A 23,015-nucleotide genomic window follows, 5' to 3' on the forward strand; every position below is an offset into this window, starting at 1 on the left:
CAAGTACCATTCAAAGTACATTTTCATGGGTTAGTGCTGTCCGATTGTGCTAGCTACTTCACACTGACCTTGTACAGCGATCAATAAAGGCTAACAGCACAGTACCACTTAATAATAATAATAATAATAATAATAATAATAACAACAACAAACTTTATTTGTATTGCACTTTTCATACATGAAATGCAGCCCAAATGCTTCACATTGAATAACATAAAAATATAGATAAATTAAGATAGTAATAAATGCATAGATAGAGGCATTTAAGGTACATGAAAAGAAAATACATTAAAAATTTGAAATAAAAGATCAATTAAGATGGTAAAAGTGCATAGATAATAAATAAATAAATAAATAAATAAATTACATGAAAAAGTGCATAAATAAAAGCCTTTAAGGTACATGGAAAGAAAATACATTACAAATACATAAAATACATTAAAAAGTAATAAAAGTTCAATAGTTAAGAGCAAAGGCAAAGATGGCCCAGAAAACCGTGGAACAAATACTTAATTGAAAGCCTGCTTGAACAGGTAGGTTTTGAGCAGTTTTTTTAAATTGTTCACAGAGCTTGCATCTCTGATGTGTCTAGGTAGGGTGTTCCACAGTTTTGGGGAGTAATAGCTAAAAGCGGCTTCCCCACTCATTTTGTGTAGTAGCCTACTTTGGGAATGGTTAAAAGGTCAGCACCTGAGGACCGGAGGGCTCTTGTTGGTTGATACGAAGTTAGAAAGTTAGCGATGTATGTGGGTGCTGTGCCATTTAGAGCTTTGAAGGTGAGTAAAAGTACCTTGAAGTCAATTCTAAATGAAACTGGGAGCCAGTGCAAGGTACTCTCTCTTTTTGGTTTTGTTAGAAGTCTGGCAGCCGAATTCTGAATGAGCTGAAGTTTCTCTATTGATTTTTCTGGCAGTCCGGCGAAGAGGGCATTAATAAGCAATTAGTAATAAAAGTGTGCACTAATTTCTCTGCATCCTTTTGTGTTAAAAACGGCTGTACTTTAGCAACATTTCTCAGGTGGAAGAAGGTTGTTTTTGTCACCTTGCTAATATGGGCTTTAAAATTTACGTCGGAATCTAAGATGACACCCAGACTTTTAACTTCTGTTTTGGTTTGGGGAGCGAGGTCCCTGAGCTTACGAAAAAGGGTTTCTCTCTTAGATTTTGGTCCTAGCAACAGTATCTCTGTTTTCTCCTCACTTAGTTTTAGGAAGTTGTCGCTCATCCATTTGTTTATAGCCACCAAACAGGCAGTTATTACTATGAATAAATATACTGATATTTATTCATATTTATCTGAGCAACACTGATATTTATTCTGTGCATATTCAGGTACTCTGTGCTATTCAGTGCATATGTAGGCATAATGGATATGCGTGTGTGAATTTGTGTGCATGTTGTCAGAGTGTGTACACGTGAGTGCACGCGTGTGAGCTGTATGTAGTTTTTTATTATTCCTTTTTTTATCTTTCATATTTTTATTACCTTGTTTTATCTTGTATTTGAGCTCTGCTCAGGCAGTGCTCCTGAATTTCGTTGTATGCACCAGTACAATGACAATAAAGAAATTCTATTCTATTCTATTCTAGTTAGCGAGGCCACCTGGGTCGGGCTCCATTGGCTCAACAGAGATGTATAGTTGGGTATCATCTGCATAACTATGAAAGTTTATATTGTACTGGTTGATGATGTGATCTAATGGAAGCATATACAGTGAGAATAGCAGGGGACCAAAACAACTTCCCTGAGCTACACCAAAGGGTAACTCATGTTTTGTAGATACGTAGTCGCCCAGGCTAACGAAAAAAGTTCTACCAGTTATGTAGGTTCGAAACCAGTTTAGAGAATTTTCAGAGAGACCAACCCAGTTTGCAAGCAGTATTGTCACTTCTATCACCACTGTAATGCACTAAAAAAAGGTGACAAACGACCTTTTCTGTGAGAAATGCATTGTCGAGCTCACGTGCATACACTGCTGGCGACATTCTAAAGCTCCGTTTTGCCCTCCCTAGTATCATGGTGAAAAAAAACACATTTCTGGACGGACGAGGAGACCAACTTCATGCTATCACAACTAAAGGAGTTAAATATCCTAAAATACATGGATGGAAGGAAAATGCGGAATGGCGAACTATTCAAAAAAATTGCAACAAAATTGGAGGAAGCAGGATTTATAAGAAGCCTTCGTCAGACACACCTCGGTCAATAAATCGATTCTTTCCAAGTCATGTATATTGGGACAACGACAGTAATCCAATTAAATCTCATATTTGGCCAAATCGAGTTATTAATATAGATCGATTTCAGCTGTGCATGTAAACGCACAGACTGACTACTCTGCATTAAATAATTCTTCCTAATGTCTGTATGGAATTTATCTAATGCTAAATTTCCATTTATGTCCCCTTGTTCTACACACAGAACTCAACCTGAAGAATCTCTTGTAGTTCACGCTGTTGATCCCCTTCATGAATGTAAAAGCCTCAGTCAGATCACCCATGTCTCCTTTTACTAAACTTGAAGAGATTAAGCATCTTAAATCTTTCCTCATAGCTTTTATCTTTTATACCAGGAATCAGTTTGGTTGCTCTTCTTTGAACTTTTTCCAGAGCCTCTATATCTTTCTTGTAGTATGGTCCCCAGAACTGCACACAATACTCTAAGTGTGGTCTAACAAATGTATTGTATAAGATAAGTATAACTTCCTTGGATTTATACTCAGTATTTATGGCTACATATCCCATCCCGTTGGACTTTTTTTTACTGCTACAGCACAGTGCCTAGAACTTGAAAGGCTTTGACCAACTGTCACTCCCAAGTCTTTTTCAAACTGAGCACATTCCAATTTTGTTCCTCCTATAAAGTAATCATGCCTAATGTTTTTATTTCCCACATGTAGCACTTTGCATTCTGCAATATTAAATTTCATTTACCAGCCGCCCACTTCTGGATTTTATTTAAATCTTCTTGGATTACTTTAGTAGATTTCAAACCATTAACTGGGCCTCCCAGTTTTGTATCATCTGCAAATTTGACTAATGTACTTTCTATGTCCCTGTCAAGGTCATTGATATAAATGAGGAAGGGCAGTGGTCCCAGCACCGATCCTTGTGGGACTCCACTTCCAACAGTTCCGTGCTCAGATAATATCCCTCCTATTACTACTCTTTGTGTTCTACCCATTACATTACATTACATTACAGGCATTTGGCAGACGCTCTTATCCAGAGCGACGTACCCAGCAGCCAGTTCTGAATCCTCTGTGAAATACATCCTCTAATTTCTTGTCTTCATTTTACACACATGTCTCTCATGTGGTACCTTATCAAATGCCTTGTAAATTTAAGTAGATAATATCATGTGCCTTGTTATAATCAAAACACTTGGTAGCTTCTTCAAAGAATTGAAGGTTTGTCAGGCATGACTTTCCCTTATGAAAACCATACTGGCTATCCCTTTCAATGTTGCTATTTTCAAGAAATACTTCCAACTCTAATGGTAGATTCCAGTATTTTACATGTGATGTGAGTTAAACTGACAGACCTGTACTTTGCTGGATCAGTAGGGTCCCCTTTCTTATATATTGGTATTATATTACCTTGCTTCCAGCCCTCAGGTATTTCTCTAGTTTCTAAAGACTGTCTAAAAATACCTGTCTGTGGTTTAAAAATTATCCCAGCTAACTCTTTGAGTACTCTTCTGTATATGCCATCAGGGCCTGCTGCCTTATATGTCTTTACTTTAAGTAATTCATCCAGTACTTCTTTATCCTCTATTTCAATATCTGATAAGACATTCTGAGTAGTGAATACGCCTTCCAGTCTGTTAGTAACCTCTTCTCCAGTAAAACTCTCAACAAAATAACAATTTAACTATTTAAGGCATCAGAAATATCTTTATTCTTAGAAAGCAACACTCCCTCATTCCTGAGGCACCTGATATCCTCTTTGACTTTCCTTTCTCTACTGCACTATTGAAAGAAATGTTTAGAATTACTTTTTGCATCTTAGGCCTGTCAAAGAGCCTCTTGGCTTCTTGTAGTTCTTTTTTAACCTTAGCAAACATATTACAATATTCTGCCTGATTACTCTCAGTGTTGTCATTTTTATATATCTGTTACAACCTGGTCTAGGGTCAGACCGTAACAGGGTGAATGATAAGGGAAATGGGCAGGGAAACAAACTGCAAACTGACCAGTAACTCCGGTCCCTATCTGCCTATCCATATCTAACTGAATGCTGGCTAGTCTTCGAAGGGTACTGGGCACGGGGTGGCTTTGAACGCTGAACTTCGGACAGTCAGCTGATAATCGGAACCTAAAAGCCCGAATAGCGTACCCCCTTACCGAGCGTTAGATCTCCACCCAGAGTAGCTTCAAAAACAATAAAGGAAAAATTACGAAGCAAAATAACAAACTTATGTCCCGATGGAAGGATTTTTAGTCTAGCTGGAAACACAACTAGCATTATATGGTGAACAGAGGGAAAAACAAGAGTCGAGGTAAAAAACGAGCGTACAGTCAAACACGAAATCCAATCAGCAAACAAAGCAGAGGGGCTAGGCAAGAATCGGAATTGAATACGAGAGTGAATGGTCAGAAACACAAAATCACGAGGCAAGCAAACTAGACAGGCTAAGGAAAGAATCGGAGTTGAAAGAAACAAGTCAGTGGTCTTACACAAGATCAAATCAGTAAACAAACCAGAAGGGCTAGACGGGAATCGGAGTCAAACAAAGATAGGGTCAAATACGCAAAGTCAAATGAAGCAATCACCAAATACACCAACCATGAGTTCGAAGTGCTAGTTTTCGCTGGTAGGTGGTAAACGGCAACTTTTTAAAGGCGAGCAACCAGATACAGAAACGACCAATCAGATGACGACCGGAACAAAGAAACACACGCAAAAGTAACAAATGTAAACACAAATGTAAACACAAACTTAATATTTTGTAATGATATCTTACACAGTTTTTTTTTTCTCAAACTCTCCCATATACCTTTGTTTATCCACTGGGGAGAGCACTTCTTCAACTTTTGAACCTGCCCCACTTTTCATTCAGTTTTTCAGTTAAGATGTTTCACCCAGTCAATATTACTTACATATTTTTGCATCTTGTTAAAATTGGCTTGCCTAAAATTTAAAATTCTGGCCTAGTTAATTTAATTTAATTTAATACATCAAATCTAACTGCAGAATGGTCAATAGTCCCAAGTGGCTCAATTACCTCTATACTACAAACTCTGTCTGGATCATTACATAGCAGCAGATCCAGAATTGATTTCCGTCTTGTAGGCTGACAGACATACTGTGCCAAATAAAGGTCATTTCCAACATCTAAAAATTCTTCCTCACTTTTCCTTGTCCTGTCATCATTTCCCAGTTAATAGCAGAGTATTTGAAGTCACCCATAATAGTCTCACAATCCTGACAACCATGTTTTATTTTTCCAAAGAGTGTTGAGTTCACACTACTGTCTGAAGATGGCGGCCGGTAACACACTCCTACTGTAAGGCCCTTTTCATTTTGCCCTATGAGCTTCATCCAGATATCCTCACTAGGTATGAGCTGGTCAATTTCTGGAATTTTCAGCACATTGAAATTTTCTTTTACACAGAACTACATCCTCACCTCTCTTACTGGATCTATCCTTCCTAATGAGTTTGTACCCTTCGATATTAAATTCATCCCCACCCTCCTCCCCAAGCTATGCCTCTATAATCCCAATTATGTCAGGTAACGGGGACCAGGACCCAAATGCAGAGTCTGAAAATACTCAAAACTTCAAAAGGTGAATCCAAACAATGACTTTAATCACAAAAGGGTAACAAAAAAGCAGGCAACCAAAACAAAGCCACGCAGGGCTACTCACAAAAACAAAAACTTCCTCGAAAGGGTAAACAGCAAAAATTCCAAAAGACCAAAAAACACGGAAACAGAACTCGGGCGGGGCAGAAACACACAGGCGGAAACACATAGGCAGAAACACAAGGAACCAGCACCCGAGTCAGGGAAACAGAGAACTTAGATGGGCATAGAAACTAATCAGACACAGGTGAGAACAATTCACAATAATACCAGACAGGGAAGGGATAACGAGATGCAAACAGAAACAGTAATAGGGAATGGGAATGTGACGTCACCAACAGCAAGTCCGCCGTCTTTGGAGAATACGGTGAGTAGATAGCTATCTAACGTTAGTCTTTTGTTGACAAAAAAAATCTGTTACTCAACTTCACACCATGGTCGGAAAAACTTGCTGTGTAATTGGCTGCAACGGTCATTCACACGACCAACTAACCAAACCTAAACTGGACAATGGAATAACATTTCACGCATTTCCAACATGGACGTTAAATGGGGGATTTAGCTAGTTAGCTAGCATAAGTATACACATAATGTTACCTTTGTCCGGATGATGACATAGTCATAGCATTTGGTCAGTGGATTTGAAGGTCTTGCACCCACCTGTTGGTGAATTGGACGTGCGCCTCTAAGGATTTAAATTTGTTAATTGCTGACAAGTGTAGGCGCTAATGCCAAATACTAGATAGGCGCCGACATTGGTCACACTAATCAGCGGCAAGCTGTCAAGATTTGTCGACCACTCGGAACTTGGCAACTCGTACGAGTCGATGTTATTTACTAATAACAGTTTTTGCTGATATCGCTCCCTTGCCTCTTTCGTGAGCTTTTCCCTGTACAGACATTTCAGTTTTTCATGTTCTTTATACATTTATTTAAAACAAATATTTATTTAATTATTTAAAATGACTGGTGACAGTGACAGATCACGGCTGACAGATACAGACCTTTAAACTCGTATTCTCCAAAGATGGTGGAGCCGTCCCAGAATGCTCCACGATTCCCATTCCCTATTGAATAATATAAAGCAATAATACAATTAAACAGGGAAAAGAAACAGAACTACAAACTGAAGTGCTGCCATCTGGTGGCCCAAAAGGAAACACAGAAACAGAAACACAGAACCATGACAAACTATGTCATAGCCTCCGCTATTCATAGCAGCCTCAAGTTCCATAAATGTATTTTTTATACTTCTAGGATTTAAACAAAGACATTTCAGATGATCACTTCCACACATCCTCTCCTGTTCCCTCACCCCCCGCCATCCCAAGCCACCCTTAATACAACTTTGCTTTAAAAAGACTTCAGTTGATTTCTCTTGGACTTATATAATAGCTTATCTTCCTAGCTAGCCAGCTAGCTAGTGATCGCTCACTGTCGGTAACAAACAGCAGAGAATGCTTGGAAACCACACAGGCAAGGTAGTAAAGTTGACGCTAACTTACGCATTCAGCGAACGTAACTGAAAACGTAACCCCGGAAGAGAACAGTGGGATGCAATTTGGAGGGGGAATGAAATTTGGCGTGACAGGGCCTCCTTTCGGTTCTCAACCCCCGTACCAGATGTAATGTTGCCCCCTGCTGATGATTGTCACTCAAAAAGCAAGTTTCCCTATTGGGCTCCATTTATTTTTGACAGCAGAATTTAAATACTTCCACTCAAATATTGATGGTAACTCTGTGAATAATATTAGGAATAAAAATTACTTATTATTTTTCTAAGTTAAAATATTTTTTTCCTACCACACAGATAAAGATATTAATTTTTTTATTTATTATTTATTTTTGCCAATCCTCGTTGTACACATGATTTAGGCATGTGACCAAGGACACAACTGAGCATGTCTGTTGAGCGAAAAAAAATGTAATTCCTGGTTCTGATGTGCTCCCCATAGGTTTCCATTGGCGTTACTGTCTCTATTATATACTCTAAGGTTTCAAGCCCACACCATCATGCATCCTAGAGGCCTGCACTGCCTTACCCTTCTGACCTGCATAACATATATTAGCCTACCCAGAAGCTCCATATTACCATGTAGCCTAGTGCTAATTACTGACCCCAGGCTGGCAAACAGAGGAATATCTTTATTATCTATTATCTCAGGGGAGTTTTTTCTCCCTCCTATTTGTGTTTTTTCTTTGCCTCTGGAGAGTTTCTTCAACTTTCTGGTGTTTTGGGGCTTCAGGCTTGATCTTTCCCAATTTTCCTATGAACTGTCTTTGGGAGTGATGTCCCACAGAACAAAAATAACATTCAAATGAGTTTTTCAGTTAGACATATGCTCTCCTGTTATTGTTATTCATTGATTCAGATCAGACAGCAACAGAACATTTTTGTAATGAAGGCTGGTCCAGGGTCACTTTAGTTTGTTGGAACACTTATACACAAAGACACTGTTTAGTGTTATACAACCAAAGCAAAACACGTTTGATAATTATTTTACAGGACTTTGGAACTTGCAGTTATTGTAGAACAACTATCCAGAGATTTCTGAAATAGTTCCAAGAAGACTGCAATAACTTGCTCATGCACTGGAATGCATTCTGACAAACCAGTTGCATTTTGTAAATAGCTTGGAACGGCCTTACTTTTTTCCCCTTGAATGCGCTGTAAGTTATTAAATACAACAGATAACGTATCGTTAAAATCAATTATCAGCAATATGTTTTTTGAAATACTTTTATTTCAGTCTATTTTCATGACTAATAGTAACTGGTCTGATTTTATGGGAACTGAAATATCATTTAGTATGCAGCTCCTCTCCAAAGTTTTGGTAGTCTGTTTCTGTTACAAAAACAAAGGACTGCAAGAAGAGGACCCAGCGGTTCACATATCCTCCTCCTACCCCAACCTCGCCGCTTCCACGCCTGTATTGTCCATTTGGGAGTGGCTTCATCGGACGGGTCCAACCCCCTAGAAAAAAACAAAACATCTGCAGTAGCAGTATCTACGACCAGGCTGAGGTGAAAACAGCACTGTCCCTGTCTGCAAAAATGATAACATTAGCATTTGAAACGAGCGAATATAAGTAACGCCTGACAACTGGAGAGATATTCTCTGCGGAATAGAGCGGAGAGGAAACGGGATCGTATCCGCACAAAAAGCCAGTCCAAACTAACACGGCACGTAAAGGAAGATTCTATAAAGAAGAAACGAACACGCCGTCCGAGGTATGTGCATAACCGAACAGCTACCTGGCCTCCGTGTTAACCTATTCGTCACATTGCCGATGAAAATGAAAATGGTAAGCGCAGTTGGCAGAATGTAGGTCAGTGTGTCTGCATGCTGCACCAGTGAAATTGGTTTCTGTTGTATGGCTGTTCGGAGTGGAGTGGTTAAACCTCGTGTTCCAGGGGGAAGTGCTGCTTCCATGCTGTAGCGGCTTAGCTTCGCACAATTATGCCCTTTACACGGGCGCACTGGAACGGTCTGGGGGCATTTTACTGTTGAAATTTGAACGATTCTGTTAATGAGTTGGCGGAGGAGGAGGGTCTTTAGCGGCACACAGCGGCTTTTGTTCCGCGGCTACTGCGCCCTTCCGTCAATCCGACTATAGGCACAGGTCTTTTGATACAAATGTATCGTGTGTGCTACAGAAATGTTTATTGAAAGACATTAACGACAGTTTGTTTAATTATCAGATATTTGACAAAGGCAGATGTATAGGCTAATAATGAATCATTTGAAACGGCTCCCTTCTGAAGAATGTGTGCTCATTTAGATCCAGCCGTGACGTTATCGATAGGCAATTGTACGTACCGTATAACACCATTTTACTCAATAGGAGAAACACACACAAGGCATGATAGATGTGGTCAAAATAACCGCAGTATAAATACGTAGTCCTCTGGTTAATGGGGAGGAGAATAAACTGGTTTTTGAGACCGATTGACCAATTACCTGCAGGCCTTTAATCTAGGTGATCTGCTTACGAATGACAGACAGTATCTGTTGATGCCAAATTCTGAATCATGTTTGGCATTTAATTTGCCAAGTCTGTTGGAACAACTTTGTCACAAATATTACCATACAATGGTAGTGTATGTCACAAAGTCTGCTTTGTCCTCCAGGATTTAGACAGGGGTTATGAAAGAACAGCTGTTTGAGAATCCCCTCTGTACAGTGCCTGTTGTTGTTGCTGCGTTTTACAGCAAATTCTTCTCTCTCACCCAGGCCAGAGGACCAACTTATGTAGGTTAGATGACATGCATGACCTCTGCCATATCCAGAATTTAAATTTCACCTCAAATAAATAATTTTCTGAGCACAGCAGATTTTAGCAGTGATTTGCTAGTGGTTAAACGCAGTGTATCCAAACCTGGGCCATTCTGAGTTACGCTGGATGCATTAAACTTTGGCCTTTTATTGGCCAGCTGCTGTAAGAAATCCTCTGGAACATGTTCTGTGCAATCACAGCTGAGGATGTTTTAGCTCATGTCTGTGGATAATGTTTCATTTGCTTCAGTTGGTCAGGTGGTCAGAGTCATTCTGCATGTTCTTGGGCATAATGGCCGTCCACTGCACAGTTCCCCGCATGCTGGGAGAGCTGGTTGGGGCTATTCTTCCTCCTGTAGTACTTTGTGTGTTTTACTCGTCTTGTCTTACCCAAGCGGTAATGGCTGGGCTGGTGTGCCAGGCTTGATGTGCGTTCGATTTGGTTATTGGAGGCTCTCACAGGAATCTGCATTCTAAGGAGTTTAGCTGGAGATCACGTTGCCCTTTTTATAAATCACCTTGTTCGACAGCTCCTAATGATTGCTTTCCAGTCTGAAGCCATGTCATGTGTAGCTGCAGATTGCGTTAGAAAGGGCTTCTCCTCTGTCCTCTTAAAATTGTCTGCCTTTTTTTGAGGTCACAGTTTTAAATTGCACAAGAAAACTAGTTCAGAAACTGATTGTGTAATCAGTGGTGGTATATGTTAGTATTTTATATGTGCTTTTATTGTGTAAAACACTTTGTGTGCTATGCAAGAAAAGCACTCTAATACGTCTAGGCTCATAACTTGGGAACTGTATGTCTGATTGTAAAATCCCCCTCCGAGATGACCTCTCACGGATGCTATGTCATTTCCTGTCTGGATCATTTTCCCACCATTTTGTATTTTTTCACATGTACACTTGTCAAGATCCTGTCTGTTAATATATACTATGAAATCAGTGCCCATTGGTGAATTTGGGGGAGGGGGCAGGCTGACTCTCGAGTGCACCTATAACTCAGCAATGGGGCCATATTTGGACTATTCTGGACACTGTATGCAAACTAATATACACTTGTGGCACAATGCAACTGACATACACACATACGACAAGAAACAAGCTCCAAATAAATACCATCAAATCAGTGCCTGTCCAAGAGTAGCAGTTGTGGCTGACTCAGATACACCCTAACATACCAATGGGGCTACATTTTCACTGTTCTGGACACTGGCCAAAAATCTACTCGGGAGATCCCTTGTGGGAACAAATGATCTCTGGCCACTTGTGCTCCTATGGTCTTGTGGGGTTAGGAATTGCTTCGAGTTGCTTGCGCCTGCAGTTGGGGATCGCATCTGCAACTTGGACCCCGTCATAGCTGTGTGCAGCTCTATCGTTGTTATTATTGTTATTATTATTATGGTGAGTTATAATTCTGTTGGTTGTGTCCCCTCTTTTAGAATATGGGACTGGAGGAAAATGTTTGAAGGAGAAGGTGCGTGCACTTTCGGACTGCTGTTACAGGTAAGGGGGCTTTCTGCTGATGAAGATGCTTTTTTTGAGGTGCATGTGGGGCTCTTTGAATAATCTTTAAAAAGTCTTTAGATTTGTAGCAAATTGACGATTTTCCATGCCTGAAATACATTCTACAGAATACAATGCACAACTGGCATGTTGGTTAACAAATGGACGTACTTATTGCAAGAATTTACTTGCACACTCCCAAAATGATGGAATCTGGATGCTTGAATAAATTCTAGATATTTTATTACATAAATAAAAAGTGCTCTTGTGAAAGGTGCAAATGCTGTAGTCATTTCATCATTAGTGTGTAAAAGCTGCCTTTTCCATACTAGAAATATATCTATATTACATGCCTACTGAGCACTCTTACTGCTCCAAGATCTCCATCTTGCACAGATTACAGTGCAGTGATACAAACAAATTCCTGCATTCTCTTCATTGTACATATGCGTTTAGACCATAAACGCATATGTACATCTCAGATTTATTTAAATTCACCTGCATGAAGTATGTCGATTTGTGTTTAAAGTCTTTGGAAGAGATTTGATCAGTTTACTCACATTGGAAAATGAGCTGGAAATGAGGATTGATATCCTACTTAGGACAGAGCAGTGAGGTGTCATGGCGGATTCTTCTGGAAAAAACAGTCACTGTGAAAAGGATGTTTCAGTGAGAACTTATATTTTTTCCAGTTTTAGGATTTTAAGGTTGAAACCCAGAAGCATGGAGGCCACAAACATTCTGTCTGTCTTGAAGAAAAAACTGGCCTTTCTTTCAGGTAAGCAACATAAAACGCACACTGCATCTCAGGAGGGGGCAGAGGAAGGTCCCCTGAATGGCTACAAATGAAAATGGCTGGTTTATGGTTTTAACTTTTTTTTTTTCTTCTTACTTGTTTCTGTTGGCTCTGTGTATCAGTGAATGCACATTTCGAAGAGGCTTTATTTTCTGAAGAATTTGTTAAGTTATCTTTGGGGAGCACTTGCCAAAGGGCATTCCAAGCCTTGCTGTGCTTATTTTAGAGTGCAGTGCTGTTTGTGTTGGGAGAATGATCAAGCCCTCCTCTTGTGATGTGAATGCCCACCACAGGGCTTCCTGCTGACTATGGACTAAACCTAATGACTCTAATTTATTTGCAAAAGAACGCTTTGTGAAAATGTACTAAAATGAAATGTGGGACATGGGCTGTGGGGTGAAAGCCAGCTATGACCCACATAAAGGAGAGCTCACACGTAAAGGAGAGCTCACAGTGTGGCTGTGGGGTCAATGCCAGCTATGACCCATTGTAAAGGAGAGCTCACAGTGTGGCTGAGGGGTGAAAGCCAGCTATGACCCATGTAAAGGAGAGCTCACATGTAAAGGAGAGCTCACAGTGTGGCTGAGGGGTCAATGCCAGCTATGACCCATTGTAAAGGAGAGCTCACAGTGTGGCTGAGGGGTGAAAGCCAGCTATGACCCATGTAAAGGAGAGCTCACAGTGTGGCTGAGGGGTGAAAGCCGGCTATGATCCACATAAAGGAGAGCTCACAGTGTGGCTGTGGGGTCAATGCCAGCTATGACCCACATAAAGGAGAGCTCACACGTAAAGGAGAGCTCACAGTGTGGCTGAGGGGTGAAAGCCAGCTATGACCCACGTAAAGGAGAGCTCACAGTGTGGCTGTGGGGTCAATGCCAGCTATGACCCACATAAAGGAGAGCTCACACGTAAAGGAGAGCTCACAGTGTGGCTGAGGGGTGAAAGCCAGCTATGACCCACGTAAAGGAGAGCTCACAGTGTGGCTGTGGGGTCAATGCCAGCTATGACCCATGTAAAGGAGAGCTCACATGTAAAGGAGAGCTCACAGTGTGGCTGTGGGGTCAATGCCAGCTATGACCCATGTAAAGGAGAGCTCGCAAGTAAAGGAGAGCTCACAGTGTGGCTGCAGTAAGGCAGGTCATTTCACGCTCTTTCCTGGAAAGGTGGTCAGTCTGAGCGACGTGCGGAAGGTGGCCTCAGGGCCTCGGGAATCTGCTGGAAGATATGTGCTTTGTGTAGTGTCCTGCTTTGATACTTAAAGTTGCTGGTTTACATTGGGCTTTTACAAAAGGAAGTTAAGCATTGGTTTTACAGAGCTATAACAAACTATGGGCTCCCTTTGTTAAACATATCTATATATATATATATTCCCTTGCTCTGAAATTTCGAATTCCTGATCCCATAATGTTTCTCACATTTTAAAGGGGCTCATTTTATCTTTGCATTACTAGAGAAAGACTATGTCATATGTGGATTGGTTTATTTGTAGACCAGGATTTATTAAGTAGTCAGCTGACCTAGTCTGCATGATCGCTTACATTCCCTTGTGTTGTGCCAGTGTTTTATGAACCAAACCGCAGGATCTGGGATCGGCCAAAAAAAAAAAACATAACCCTCATTTCAGGAGTCATAAAAAATATATGCACAGTAAGGTTCACCCAGCAGATTGACCTGTCCGATACAGTCCGTACAAAGTCAGTGTTGAATTGGTGTAGAATCCTCCTGGTAATGTAATTATAGCATCAGTTAATTAATGCAATCCCCTTTTGAAGGTGCAGGACAAGCAGGTGTGTGCGACTGCAGACTCCCCGTCTTGCACGTGGGTCACATGACCCCCCACCGCGCGCGTGGGTCACATGACTCCCACCCCGCTCGTGTCAGCGTGTGTTGGTGGTGACGTACGGCTCTGTTGAATGGGGCGCATTGATTCTGTGAGCGGGAGCGGATCCGCACGCACGGGGGCGTGATGCTGGAAAACAGAGGGCTTCCCAAGTGTAGCGTCTCTGCAGAGGCCGTACGGGTCACAACCCAACTGTGCCTGAGAACACCACCCCTCTTCAGAGGCCGTACGGGTCACAACCCAACTGTGCAGATCACACCACCTCTCTTCAGAGGCCGTACGGGTCACAACCCAACTGTGCAGATCACACCACCTCTCTTCAGACGCCGTACGGGTCACAACCCAACTGTGCAGATCACACCACCTCTCTTCAGAGGCCGTGTGGGTCACATTACAACCCAACTGTGCACGAGAGCACTGCCCGGTTAACTAGCCTCTTAACGACGGGATTGAATTGCACCAGCTGAAACTGGATCAGTACCGACCTGCACTCTACATATCTATGTAAAGTTGTTCACACTTGGTGACATCACAGAGTTACGGCTCCCTTCTGTTAAAGTGGCAAAATGAAGTAAATGTTACCGCCTTTTGCTGTAAGGAAGGAACATAGCACAGAAAGATTCCAGGAGCCCCTCTGACTCAAACATCAAGTTTCCAAACTGCTCTTAACTCCATTTGAGTCAGAGGGGCTCCTTTTTTTCTTTTGTTTTTTTGTTAATGAGGGTTCGGTTCTCTAGGGTGAGGGCTGTATTCTTGGCTTGCATCTGACCTGTACTGAGTTCCTGTGCAGTGCTGGGATACTGTGCTGTACTGAGTTCCTGTGTGGTGCTGGGATGCTCTGTGGTACTGAGTTCCTGTGTGGTCCTGGGATGCTCTGCTGTACTGAGTTCCTGTGTGGTGCTGGGATGCTCTGCTGTACTGAGTTCCTGTGTGGTGCTGGGATGCTTTGCTGTACTGAGTTCCTGTGTGGTGCTGGGATGCTTTGCTGTACTGAGTTCCTGTGTGGTCCTGGGATGCTCTGTGGTACTGAGTTCCTGTGTGGTCCTGGGATGCTCTGTGGTACTGAGTTCCTGTGTGGTCCTGGGATGCTCTGCTGTACTGAGTTCCTGTGTGGTGCTGGGATGCTTTGCTGCACTGAGTTCCTGTGTGGTGCTGGGATGCTTTGCTGCACTGAGTTCCTGTGTGGTCCTGGGATGCTCTGCTGTACTGAGTTCCTGTGTGGTGCTGGGGTGCTCTGCTGTACTGAGTTCCTGTGTGGTCCTGGGATGCTCTGCTGTACTGTAGTCTGTCTGTCTGTGTGTGAAGCTGGTTTATCTGTGTCTCTCTGCTTTTCGGGCTTCAGGGGGCAAAGACAGACGCAGTGGCCTGATTCTGACCATCCCGCTGTGCACAGAGAACACCAGCATGGAGGAGCTCAGCTCTACGCTCGACTACCTACTCAGCATCCCCAGGTGATTCATGGGAAATTTAACTTCCTTGCCACGCATGTCACCCTAATGTTTCACATACACACACACGCACACACACACACACGCGCCTGTAGACAGGCAGTCATTGTAGTGCTCCAGACTAAGGGAAAAGTACGCTGCTAAGATCTCTGCTCATTGATTTTTATTAAATACGGCTGTTTATTGTAACAGTAGAACCCTGTATGGAGTTGGAAAGCTTTCATCAGACAAGCAGGGAGGTCTGCACGTGCAGCCGAATTGATCTGTGGCGTCTCTGGAAGGCTTTTTGGCTCTGGGAAAAGCGCTCTGATAGTCACTTCACCCTCGTTGGATTGTGTGCTCAATGGAAGTGCAGGTCCCATGGATGGAGCACACTGGAGTCACACTAACCTCTGTGCCTGGGCTCATGCATCTGTCTTTCATTGGGGGGGGGGGGCGCTTTCATATTGTGATCTATGACAACCCACAAACCCATCGTCTGCTAATGTTTTTGTTATTGTTTAAAAAATACTAAAAACTAGAGCTCTATTGGGATTTTTCTGCTGACCAATTAAGAACACATTCCAGAAACGATGGGGTAGAGATGGGGTAGAGTTTTATGAGGGCTTAGCGCCGTCTCTTCAGTGTTCACGTCAGAGAGCATCATCATCATCATCGCTGACGTGGCAGGTCTGAGCCTTTACTCTGACATTCAGCAGATTGGCCTCCTCTGGGGGGCTGGGGGGTTTGTAATGAGCTCTAATGTCACTTTCCCCCCCTACTGATTCAGACAGGCAGGAAGTCCTGTCCGTTTAAACTGAATGCCATGCCTAGGCCATGTCTCTCTTCAGCACCACACCGTAGTATTATCTGTGTTTGTATTCACATTCTACCTTTAGTGTGTACGACGCTGAGACACTGTTCATCAGTGAACCCTGTATCTATTTCAAAACATCCTGAAGTTACAAATTACAGCTAAGCAAACTAAGTAACTTAAGTTAAGCAAATTGATGGTCTAATGTCAGTCTGTCTTTTACAGTTTAGCTATTAAAACCGAGTATTTTCAAGGCTAAACTTATGGTTATGTAAGGTAAAGAAATGTGTGTTCCCCTATTTGGAGAATTACAAAGGCCCATGTCTTTTTAAAAAGCTCAAGTTAGCAGCAGAAGAACTAATTTGCACATTACAGGAAGTGATGTCACAGCAAAGCTCCTTGGCTCAGGGATGAGGTTGTGTGTAACGATGTGTCTGTCATATCCATCCTGCAGAGTTTAGAGTAAGTCTTCCTGGAACACATTTGCCTTGAATTGTGACATATCTCTGTATATTTGTATGATACCCCTCACATTACTCTCATACCAGTAATTTTTTAAAAAGCATCTTCATTGTAAATTGATTCATTTCAATGGAGGGCGGGAACTTTCTGTGGCTGATGCAGCGCCTCCCTGTGGTCTGTGTCAGAGGAAACGTGCCTTCCTGAGCAGCTATGTTGACGCTAGCGCGACCCCGCGACCTTGTGCACGTCGTGTTTCACGTCCTGTCCGTGTGTCTCCAGTGAGAAGTGCAAGTCCAGGGGCTTCACTGTGATCGTGGACGGCAGGAAGTCCCAGTGGAACACGGTGAAGACCGTCGTGCTGATGCTGCAGGTGAGTCACGCGGGCGTCTCCGTTCGCCCCGCGTCCGTCTCCGTTCGCCCCGCGTCCGTCTTATTGGCGGGAAGCGATTAATTGCGCCGCTGCCTGACTATCCCCTTGAGGCCACTTACCGCCAGAAACCACGTCCTGAGCATCTGGCGTCGCCGCCGCTATGCTAATGAGTCATTAGTCTGATGGATATCCACGGCGATCACTGGAAAAAGCAGCACTCGCAGTGTCTCCGTGTTAATCTTGGATGTGGTGCAGTGAAAGAATTACTGCAGAGAAGAGACGAGTGAATGTGTGGCGTGGACACGGTCGCCCGCCTTCCCTGTGCTTCCTTAAGCGGTGACCCTGGAGTTATTCCAGTCTTTGTCTGGCTCTGCTCCTAATAGGCGTCTGTTTGTTTGCAGTTCCTGCTGCTCACAGCTCTGCGAAGGACACAGGAGCACACTGCTGTGAAGCACAGCTATATGAAGCACACTGCTGTGAAGCTCAGCTATGTGAAGCACACTGCTGTGAAGCTCAGCTCTGTGAAGTGCACTGCTGTGAAGCTCAGCTCTGTGAAGCGCACTGCTGTGAAGCACAGCTCTGTGAAGCACAATGCTGTGAAGCTCAGCTCTGTGTCTGCCCCCCCCCCCAGACCTGCCTGTGTCTGCCCCCCCCCCAGACCTGCCTGTGCCTGCCCCCCCTCAGACCTGCCTGTGTCTGCCCCCCCCCTCAGACCTGCCTGTGTCTGCCCCTCCCCCCCCAGACCTGCCTGTGTCTGCCCCCCCCCAGACCTGCCTGTGTCTGCCCCCCCCCCAGACCTGCCTGTGTCTGCCCCCCCCACCCCTCCTCAGACCTGCCTGTGCCCCCCCCCCCCAGACCTGCCTGTGTCCCCCCCCAGACCTGCCTGTGTCTGTCCCCCCCCCAGACCTGCCTGTGTCTGTCCTCCCCCAGACCTGCCTGTGTCTGTCCCCCTTCAGATCTGCCTGTGTCTGCCCACCCCCACCAGACCTGCCTGTGTCTGTCCCCCCCAGACCTGCCTGTGTCTGTCCGCCCCCAGACCTGCCTGTGTCCGTCCCCCCTCAGATCTGCCTGTGTCTGCCCCACATTTCACATTTCACCTGAGTTGTGTTTCAGCTATACATTTAAATAAAAGGCAAATTAAAAAATGAGAGTGGAACTGAGAATGTAAATGTCCTTTGAGATGGCTTTCTTTTGAATTTAGCCTGGGAATGATAGTGTGACTGGAATTGGCTTGTAAGCATATCAAGTGTGCGGTTTTTTCCAGAATGTTATTCCACCGGAGGTGTCCTTGGTATGTGTCGTCAAGCCCGATGAATTCTGGGACAAGAAGGTGACGCACTTCTGTTTCTGGAAGGAAAAGGACCGGCTGGGCTTCGAGGTGAGGTTTCCTCCTCTTGTTGCACACTTTCATACATCGCTCTCTCATGTCTCTCCAGCCAAGCGTTACTCTCCACACTGTCTGTCATTACCCTGCAGGTGAGACTGTGATGAGAATCAAATCAACTTTATGATCCTTTCACACAAAGAAGCATGTGCAATGGGACATCGTGTTATGCTTCCGTTATCAGTAGGAATCATCTGCTCATGTTTTATCATGATGGACAGTTTGCCCGTGAAGACTGAATTTGTTCTAGTTTCACTTCAGCAACTAAAAGCAATCTTTGAATTTTGTGTGGCTCATCCTGTTAAGGCTCTGTTCTAGGGCATGGATGGGCTTTATGGTCTGGTATCTGTTAGGGTTCTGTTCTAGCGCACGGATGGGCTCTATGGTCTGGTATCTGTTAAGGCTCTATTCTAGTGCACGGACGGGCTCTATGGTCTGATATCTGTTAAGGCTCTATTCTAGTGCATGGATGGGCCTCGTGATTGGCTATTGTAGCCATTACGTCACAGTGCCATTCCTTCTTTCCCCTTTTAAAGCATACGTCTGAGCTGTGCTGAATCTTTCTTGCTGGATTTGCTGAAATTGTGGCCTGCATGGAGCAGTCGGCTGTACGTTTTGCCATTCACCTACTTTCCCTGTTTTAAACAGCCAGCTGTTGATTGAATAGATATGGAGCAGATTTTAATTGTAGAATAATGAGTTACTTTTATTTTTTTTTCAGCAAATATTTTTGCAACAATTTTGTGCCACGTGTTTATGATATAACTTATTACTGATATAAATAACTACTGACAATATTATTTTGGAAAGTGGAAATTTTCTCGGCCTAGTCTTACTCATCATGGCTTGTCATGACTCTGCTGTTTCCGGAGCAACTGCCAGACGGTTTGTATTCTTTCACATGTAGGAGTGGACCTGCAGAGATGTGGATGACTCAGAGAGCCGGGCTCTGCTGCCCGCACTGTGCATCAAACTAGCCCTGATTGGCTGGGGATGAACATGGAACCAGCCCTGATTGGTCCAGAGTCTGTAACTGTATACCTGTGTGATCAGGAACATGCAGATCGCTTCCCTGTCTCACGTACCTTACATGATTGCAGTCTCCTTCTGCCCTTCTTGTATGTTGTACTGCAGTCTTTTTTCACAGTAAGGAAACCGGCCAAGTCAGAGCCCTGTTTGATGAAAGTTTAATGGGGATTACTTATTCATCTGATAATTGGTTATTGCGATTGAATTAAAAAGGGGGAGTGTTCGACCAGTCTCTACTCCTCACCTGGATGTTCATGGTGCGATTAATGAATGGAGGCGCAGGAGATGCTAGATTCATTGGTTGGGCCGGCATGTGGCTCGGAATAATAATGTGCTGCCTGGCAACAGTGATGTGGGTCCTGAGCTGAGATGGATCACTGGCACTCCAACACGAACAGACTGACCACTGTCTCTCACACCGAGGCAGCGGAGTGCGTGTGTGCACATGTCTGTGTGTGTGTGTTTGTGTGCGTGTGTGCATGTGCGCGCATAAGGGCACGCACGCGCGTGTGCGTGTGTGTATGTATGTATGTGTGAGTGTGTGTTTGTGTGTGCATGTGTGTGTGTGTGTATGTATGTGTGAGTGTGTGTTTGTGTGTGCATGTGTGTATGTATGTGAGTATGTGTTTGTGCGTGTGTATGTGTGTGTTTGTGTGTGTGTGTGTGTGTGTGTATGTGTGTGTATGTGTGTGTATGTGCATGTGTGTGTGTGTGTGTGTGTGTGTGTGTGTGTGTGTGTGTGTGTATGTGTGTGTGTGCATGTGTGTGTGCAGGTGCATGTGTGTGTATGTGTGTGTGTGCGTGTGTGTATGTGCATGTGCGTGTATGTGTGTGTGTGTGTGTGTGTGTGTATGTGCATGTGCATGTGCATGTGCATGTGCATGTGCATGTGCATGTGCATGTGCATGTGTGTGTGTGCGTGTGTGCGTGTGTGCATGTGTGTGTGTGTGTGTGTGTGTGTGTGTTTGTGCATGCGTGTGCCATGGGCTTCCTGACAGTAATCTCTCGGGCTGTGCCATTGGACCATTCAGATTTGTTTGCGCTCCAACTGTTTCCTGTTGTGATGTGGGCCAGCTCACCCTCTGTGGCTGAACCTCTTCTGTTACCCATATGGTCAGGGTTTGTTCACTTTTTCACAATGGATTGTTATGGCTGCAATGATGGACTGCTTGGATCAATAAATGCGTTCCCCTGATTTCCCATGTTAAAAACCGGTTCTCCAAGGAGCATTCTCTAAAAAACAAAACAAAAATAAAAAATGAATCTGCACAGATCTCTTAATGGGAGTTGTTGAGCTATGAAACAAAGAAGTCTATGTAGCTGTGGAAAGCATTCCCCCAGCCTGATATGTTGGCTGGTTTGGATCCGTTTGCTAAAAGCCGAGCTGCTATGCAGGCTGAGGTCAGGTTATTAGCGGCCAGCTCTGTAGCCTTTTTAAGCAGGGAGGTGCTGCATGCCACATTAGGAACAGAAGACCCCTTATTTTAAATGTCTGAATTTCTGTGTTAATAACACATTGGCTTTATATGCACATCGTGTTGACCAATAGAGCTTTTTTTTTGCTACTCTTAAAATTTACCTCTAATAGTATAAAATTGTATAGTAATATAGTGGTGTAAGTCTTATTCTATGGTGTCTAAAAGGCTATGTCAGTGTTCTTATGTTATACGGCAGTGGTGGAGGAACTGGACTCAGAACTCAGAAGTTGCAGGTTCAGAGTTGGCACTGCTGTTTTAACCTTGAGTAGGGGCTGTTTTAACCTTGAGTAGGGGCTGTTTTACCCTTGAGTAAGGGCTGTTTTATCCTTGAGTACGGGCTGTTTTACTCTTAAGTAAGGGCTGTTTTACCCTTGAGTAAGGGCCGTTTTACCCTTGAGTAAGGTACTTCACCTGAACTGCTTCAGTAAATATCAGTTTGTAAATGAATAGTAAAAAAATGATAAACTGTGCAATTTGCTCTGGGTGAGTCTATCTGCAGAATATGATGTAAAGGTAATGCAGCTGATGTATGGTACCCATCTAGAACATCAGAACACGAGAATAAGGAGAACAGGCCATTCAGCCCATCTAGAACATAACAACATAAGAATACATAGTGAGGAGAACAGGCCATTCAGCCCATGTAGAACATAAGAATGCATAATTAGGAGAACAGGCCATTCAGCCCATCTAGAATCTAGGAACACGAGAATACATAATGAGGAGAACAGGCCATTCAGCCCATGTAGAACATAAGAATGCATAATTAGGAGAACAGGCCATTCAGCCCATCTAGAATCTAGGAACACGAGAATACATAATGAGGAGAACAGGCCATTCAGCCCATCTAGAACATAATAACATAATACATAATTAGGAGAACAGGCCATTCAGCCCAAGTAGCCTCAACATTTACCACACATTTGGCTGATATCATGATATTGCATTAGTTATCAGTAGTGAGGAATGGATATCTAGGAGCCTGTGAAATGCATTGTGGGGTTTTAGACATTTTGCTATGTCTTTCTTCTGTTTCAGGTGATTCTGGTTTCAGCCAATAAGCTCACACGATACATTGAGCCCTGCCAGCTGACAGATGAGTTTGGAGGAACTCTCGTCTATGATCACATTGACTGGCTGAATAAACGTCTGGTAAGGATGTCTGGTGTTCTGGTGTAAATCTGGTGGCCATTTTAAGTTTTTGCTGAGGGTGTCCGGTTAAAAGTTATAAATGACTTAACATAGCGTAACGTAACATCCTGACTTCCTGCTTCCTGCAATTTTATAAAAGTTATAAATGACTTGACATAAAATCCTGACTTCCTGCAATTTTTAAAATTTCATTTTTCAGGTAGTTTTGCTCAAAATATGTTTGCTCATGTCTGCTCAGGTCTTTGAGAAATTCACCAAGGAGTCCACATCCCTCCTGGATGAGCTTGCCGTCATCAACGAGAACGAGAAAGGAAGCCAGCCTGACAAAGACCGGTATGTGCTCTCCACCGGCCTCAGTTATAGAGCATGACTGTGTCAGGAGCTCAGTCATAGAGTGTCACTGTGCCAGGAGCTCAGTTATAGAGTGTGACTGTGCCACTAGCTCAGTTATAGAGTTTGACTGTGCCACTATCTCAGTTATAGAGCATCACTGTGCCACATGCTCAGTTATAGAGTGTCACTCTGTCAGGAGCTCAGTTTTAGAGCGTCACTGTGTCAGGTGCTCAGTTATAGAGCGTGACTGCGCCACTAGCTCAGTTAGAGAGCATTACTGTGTCATCACCTGGAGCTCACACCATTAGTCAAAGAAGTACTGTCCATTCTTCAGTATTCTCTCGGA

At 43.4% G+C, this 23,015-nt stretch overlaps 1 protein-coding gene across 1 annotated transcript in view; it reads left to right on the forward strand.

The window, feature by feature from the left end:
• Positions 1–8,687: 8,687 nt before the first annotated feature.
• LOC118214035 (SEC14 domain and spectrin repeat-containing protein 1-like) overlaps positions 8,688–23,015 on the forward strand; it is a 30,438-nt gene continuing 16,110 nt past the window's right edge. Inside the window, exons 1-8 of the mRNA XM_035393434.1 lie at positions 8,688–9,037; positions 11,521–11,584; positions 12,277–12,362; positions 15,563–15,671; positions 17,203–17,293; positions 18,558–18,671; positions 22,223–22,336; positions 22,575–22,669. Coding sequence (XP_035249325.1) covers positions 12,308–12,362; positions 15,563–15,671; positions 17,203–17,293; positions 18,558–18,671; positions 22,223–22,336; positions 22,575–22,669 — 578 coding nt within the window. The 5' untranslated portion in view covers positions 8,688–9,037; positions 11,521–11,584; positions 12,277–12,307. The remainder of the gene's footprint in view (positions 9,038–11,520; positions 11,585–12,276; positions 12,363–15,562; positions 15,672–17,202; positions 17,294–18,557; positions 18,672–22,222; positions 22,337–22,574; positions 22,670–23,015) is intronic.

This window comes from Anguilla anguilla, chromosome 15, assembly GCF_013347855.1.
Source record: "Anguilla anguilla isolate fAngAng1 chromosome 15, fAngAng1.pri, whole genome shotgun sequence".
NCBI lineage: Eukaryota > Metazoa > Chordata > Actinopteri > Anguilliformes > Anguillidae > Anguilla > Anguilla anguilla.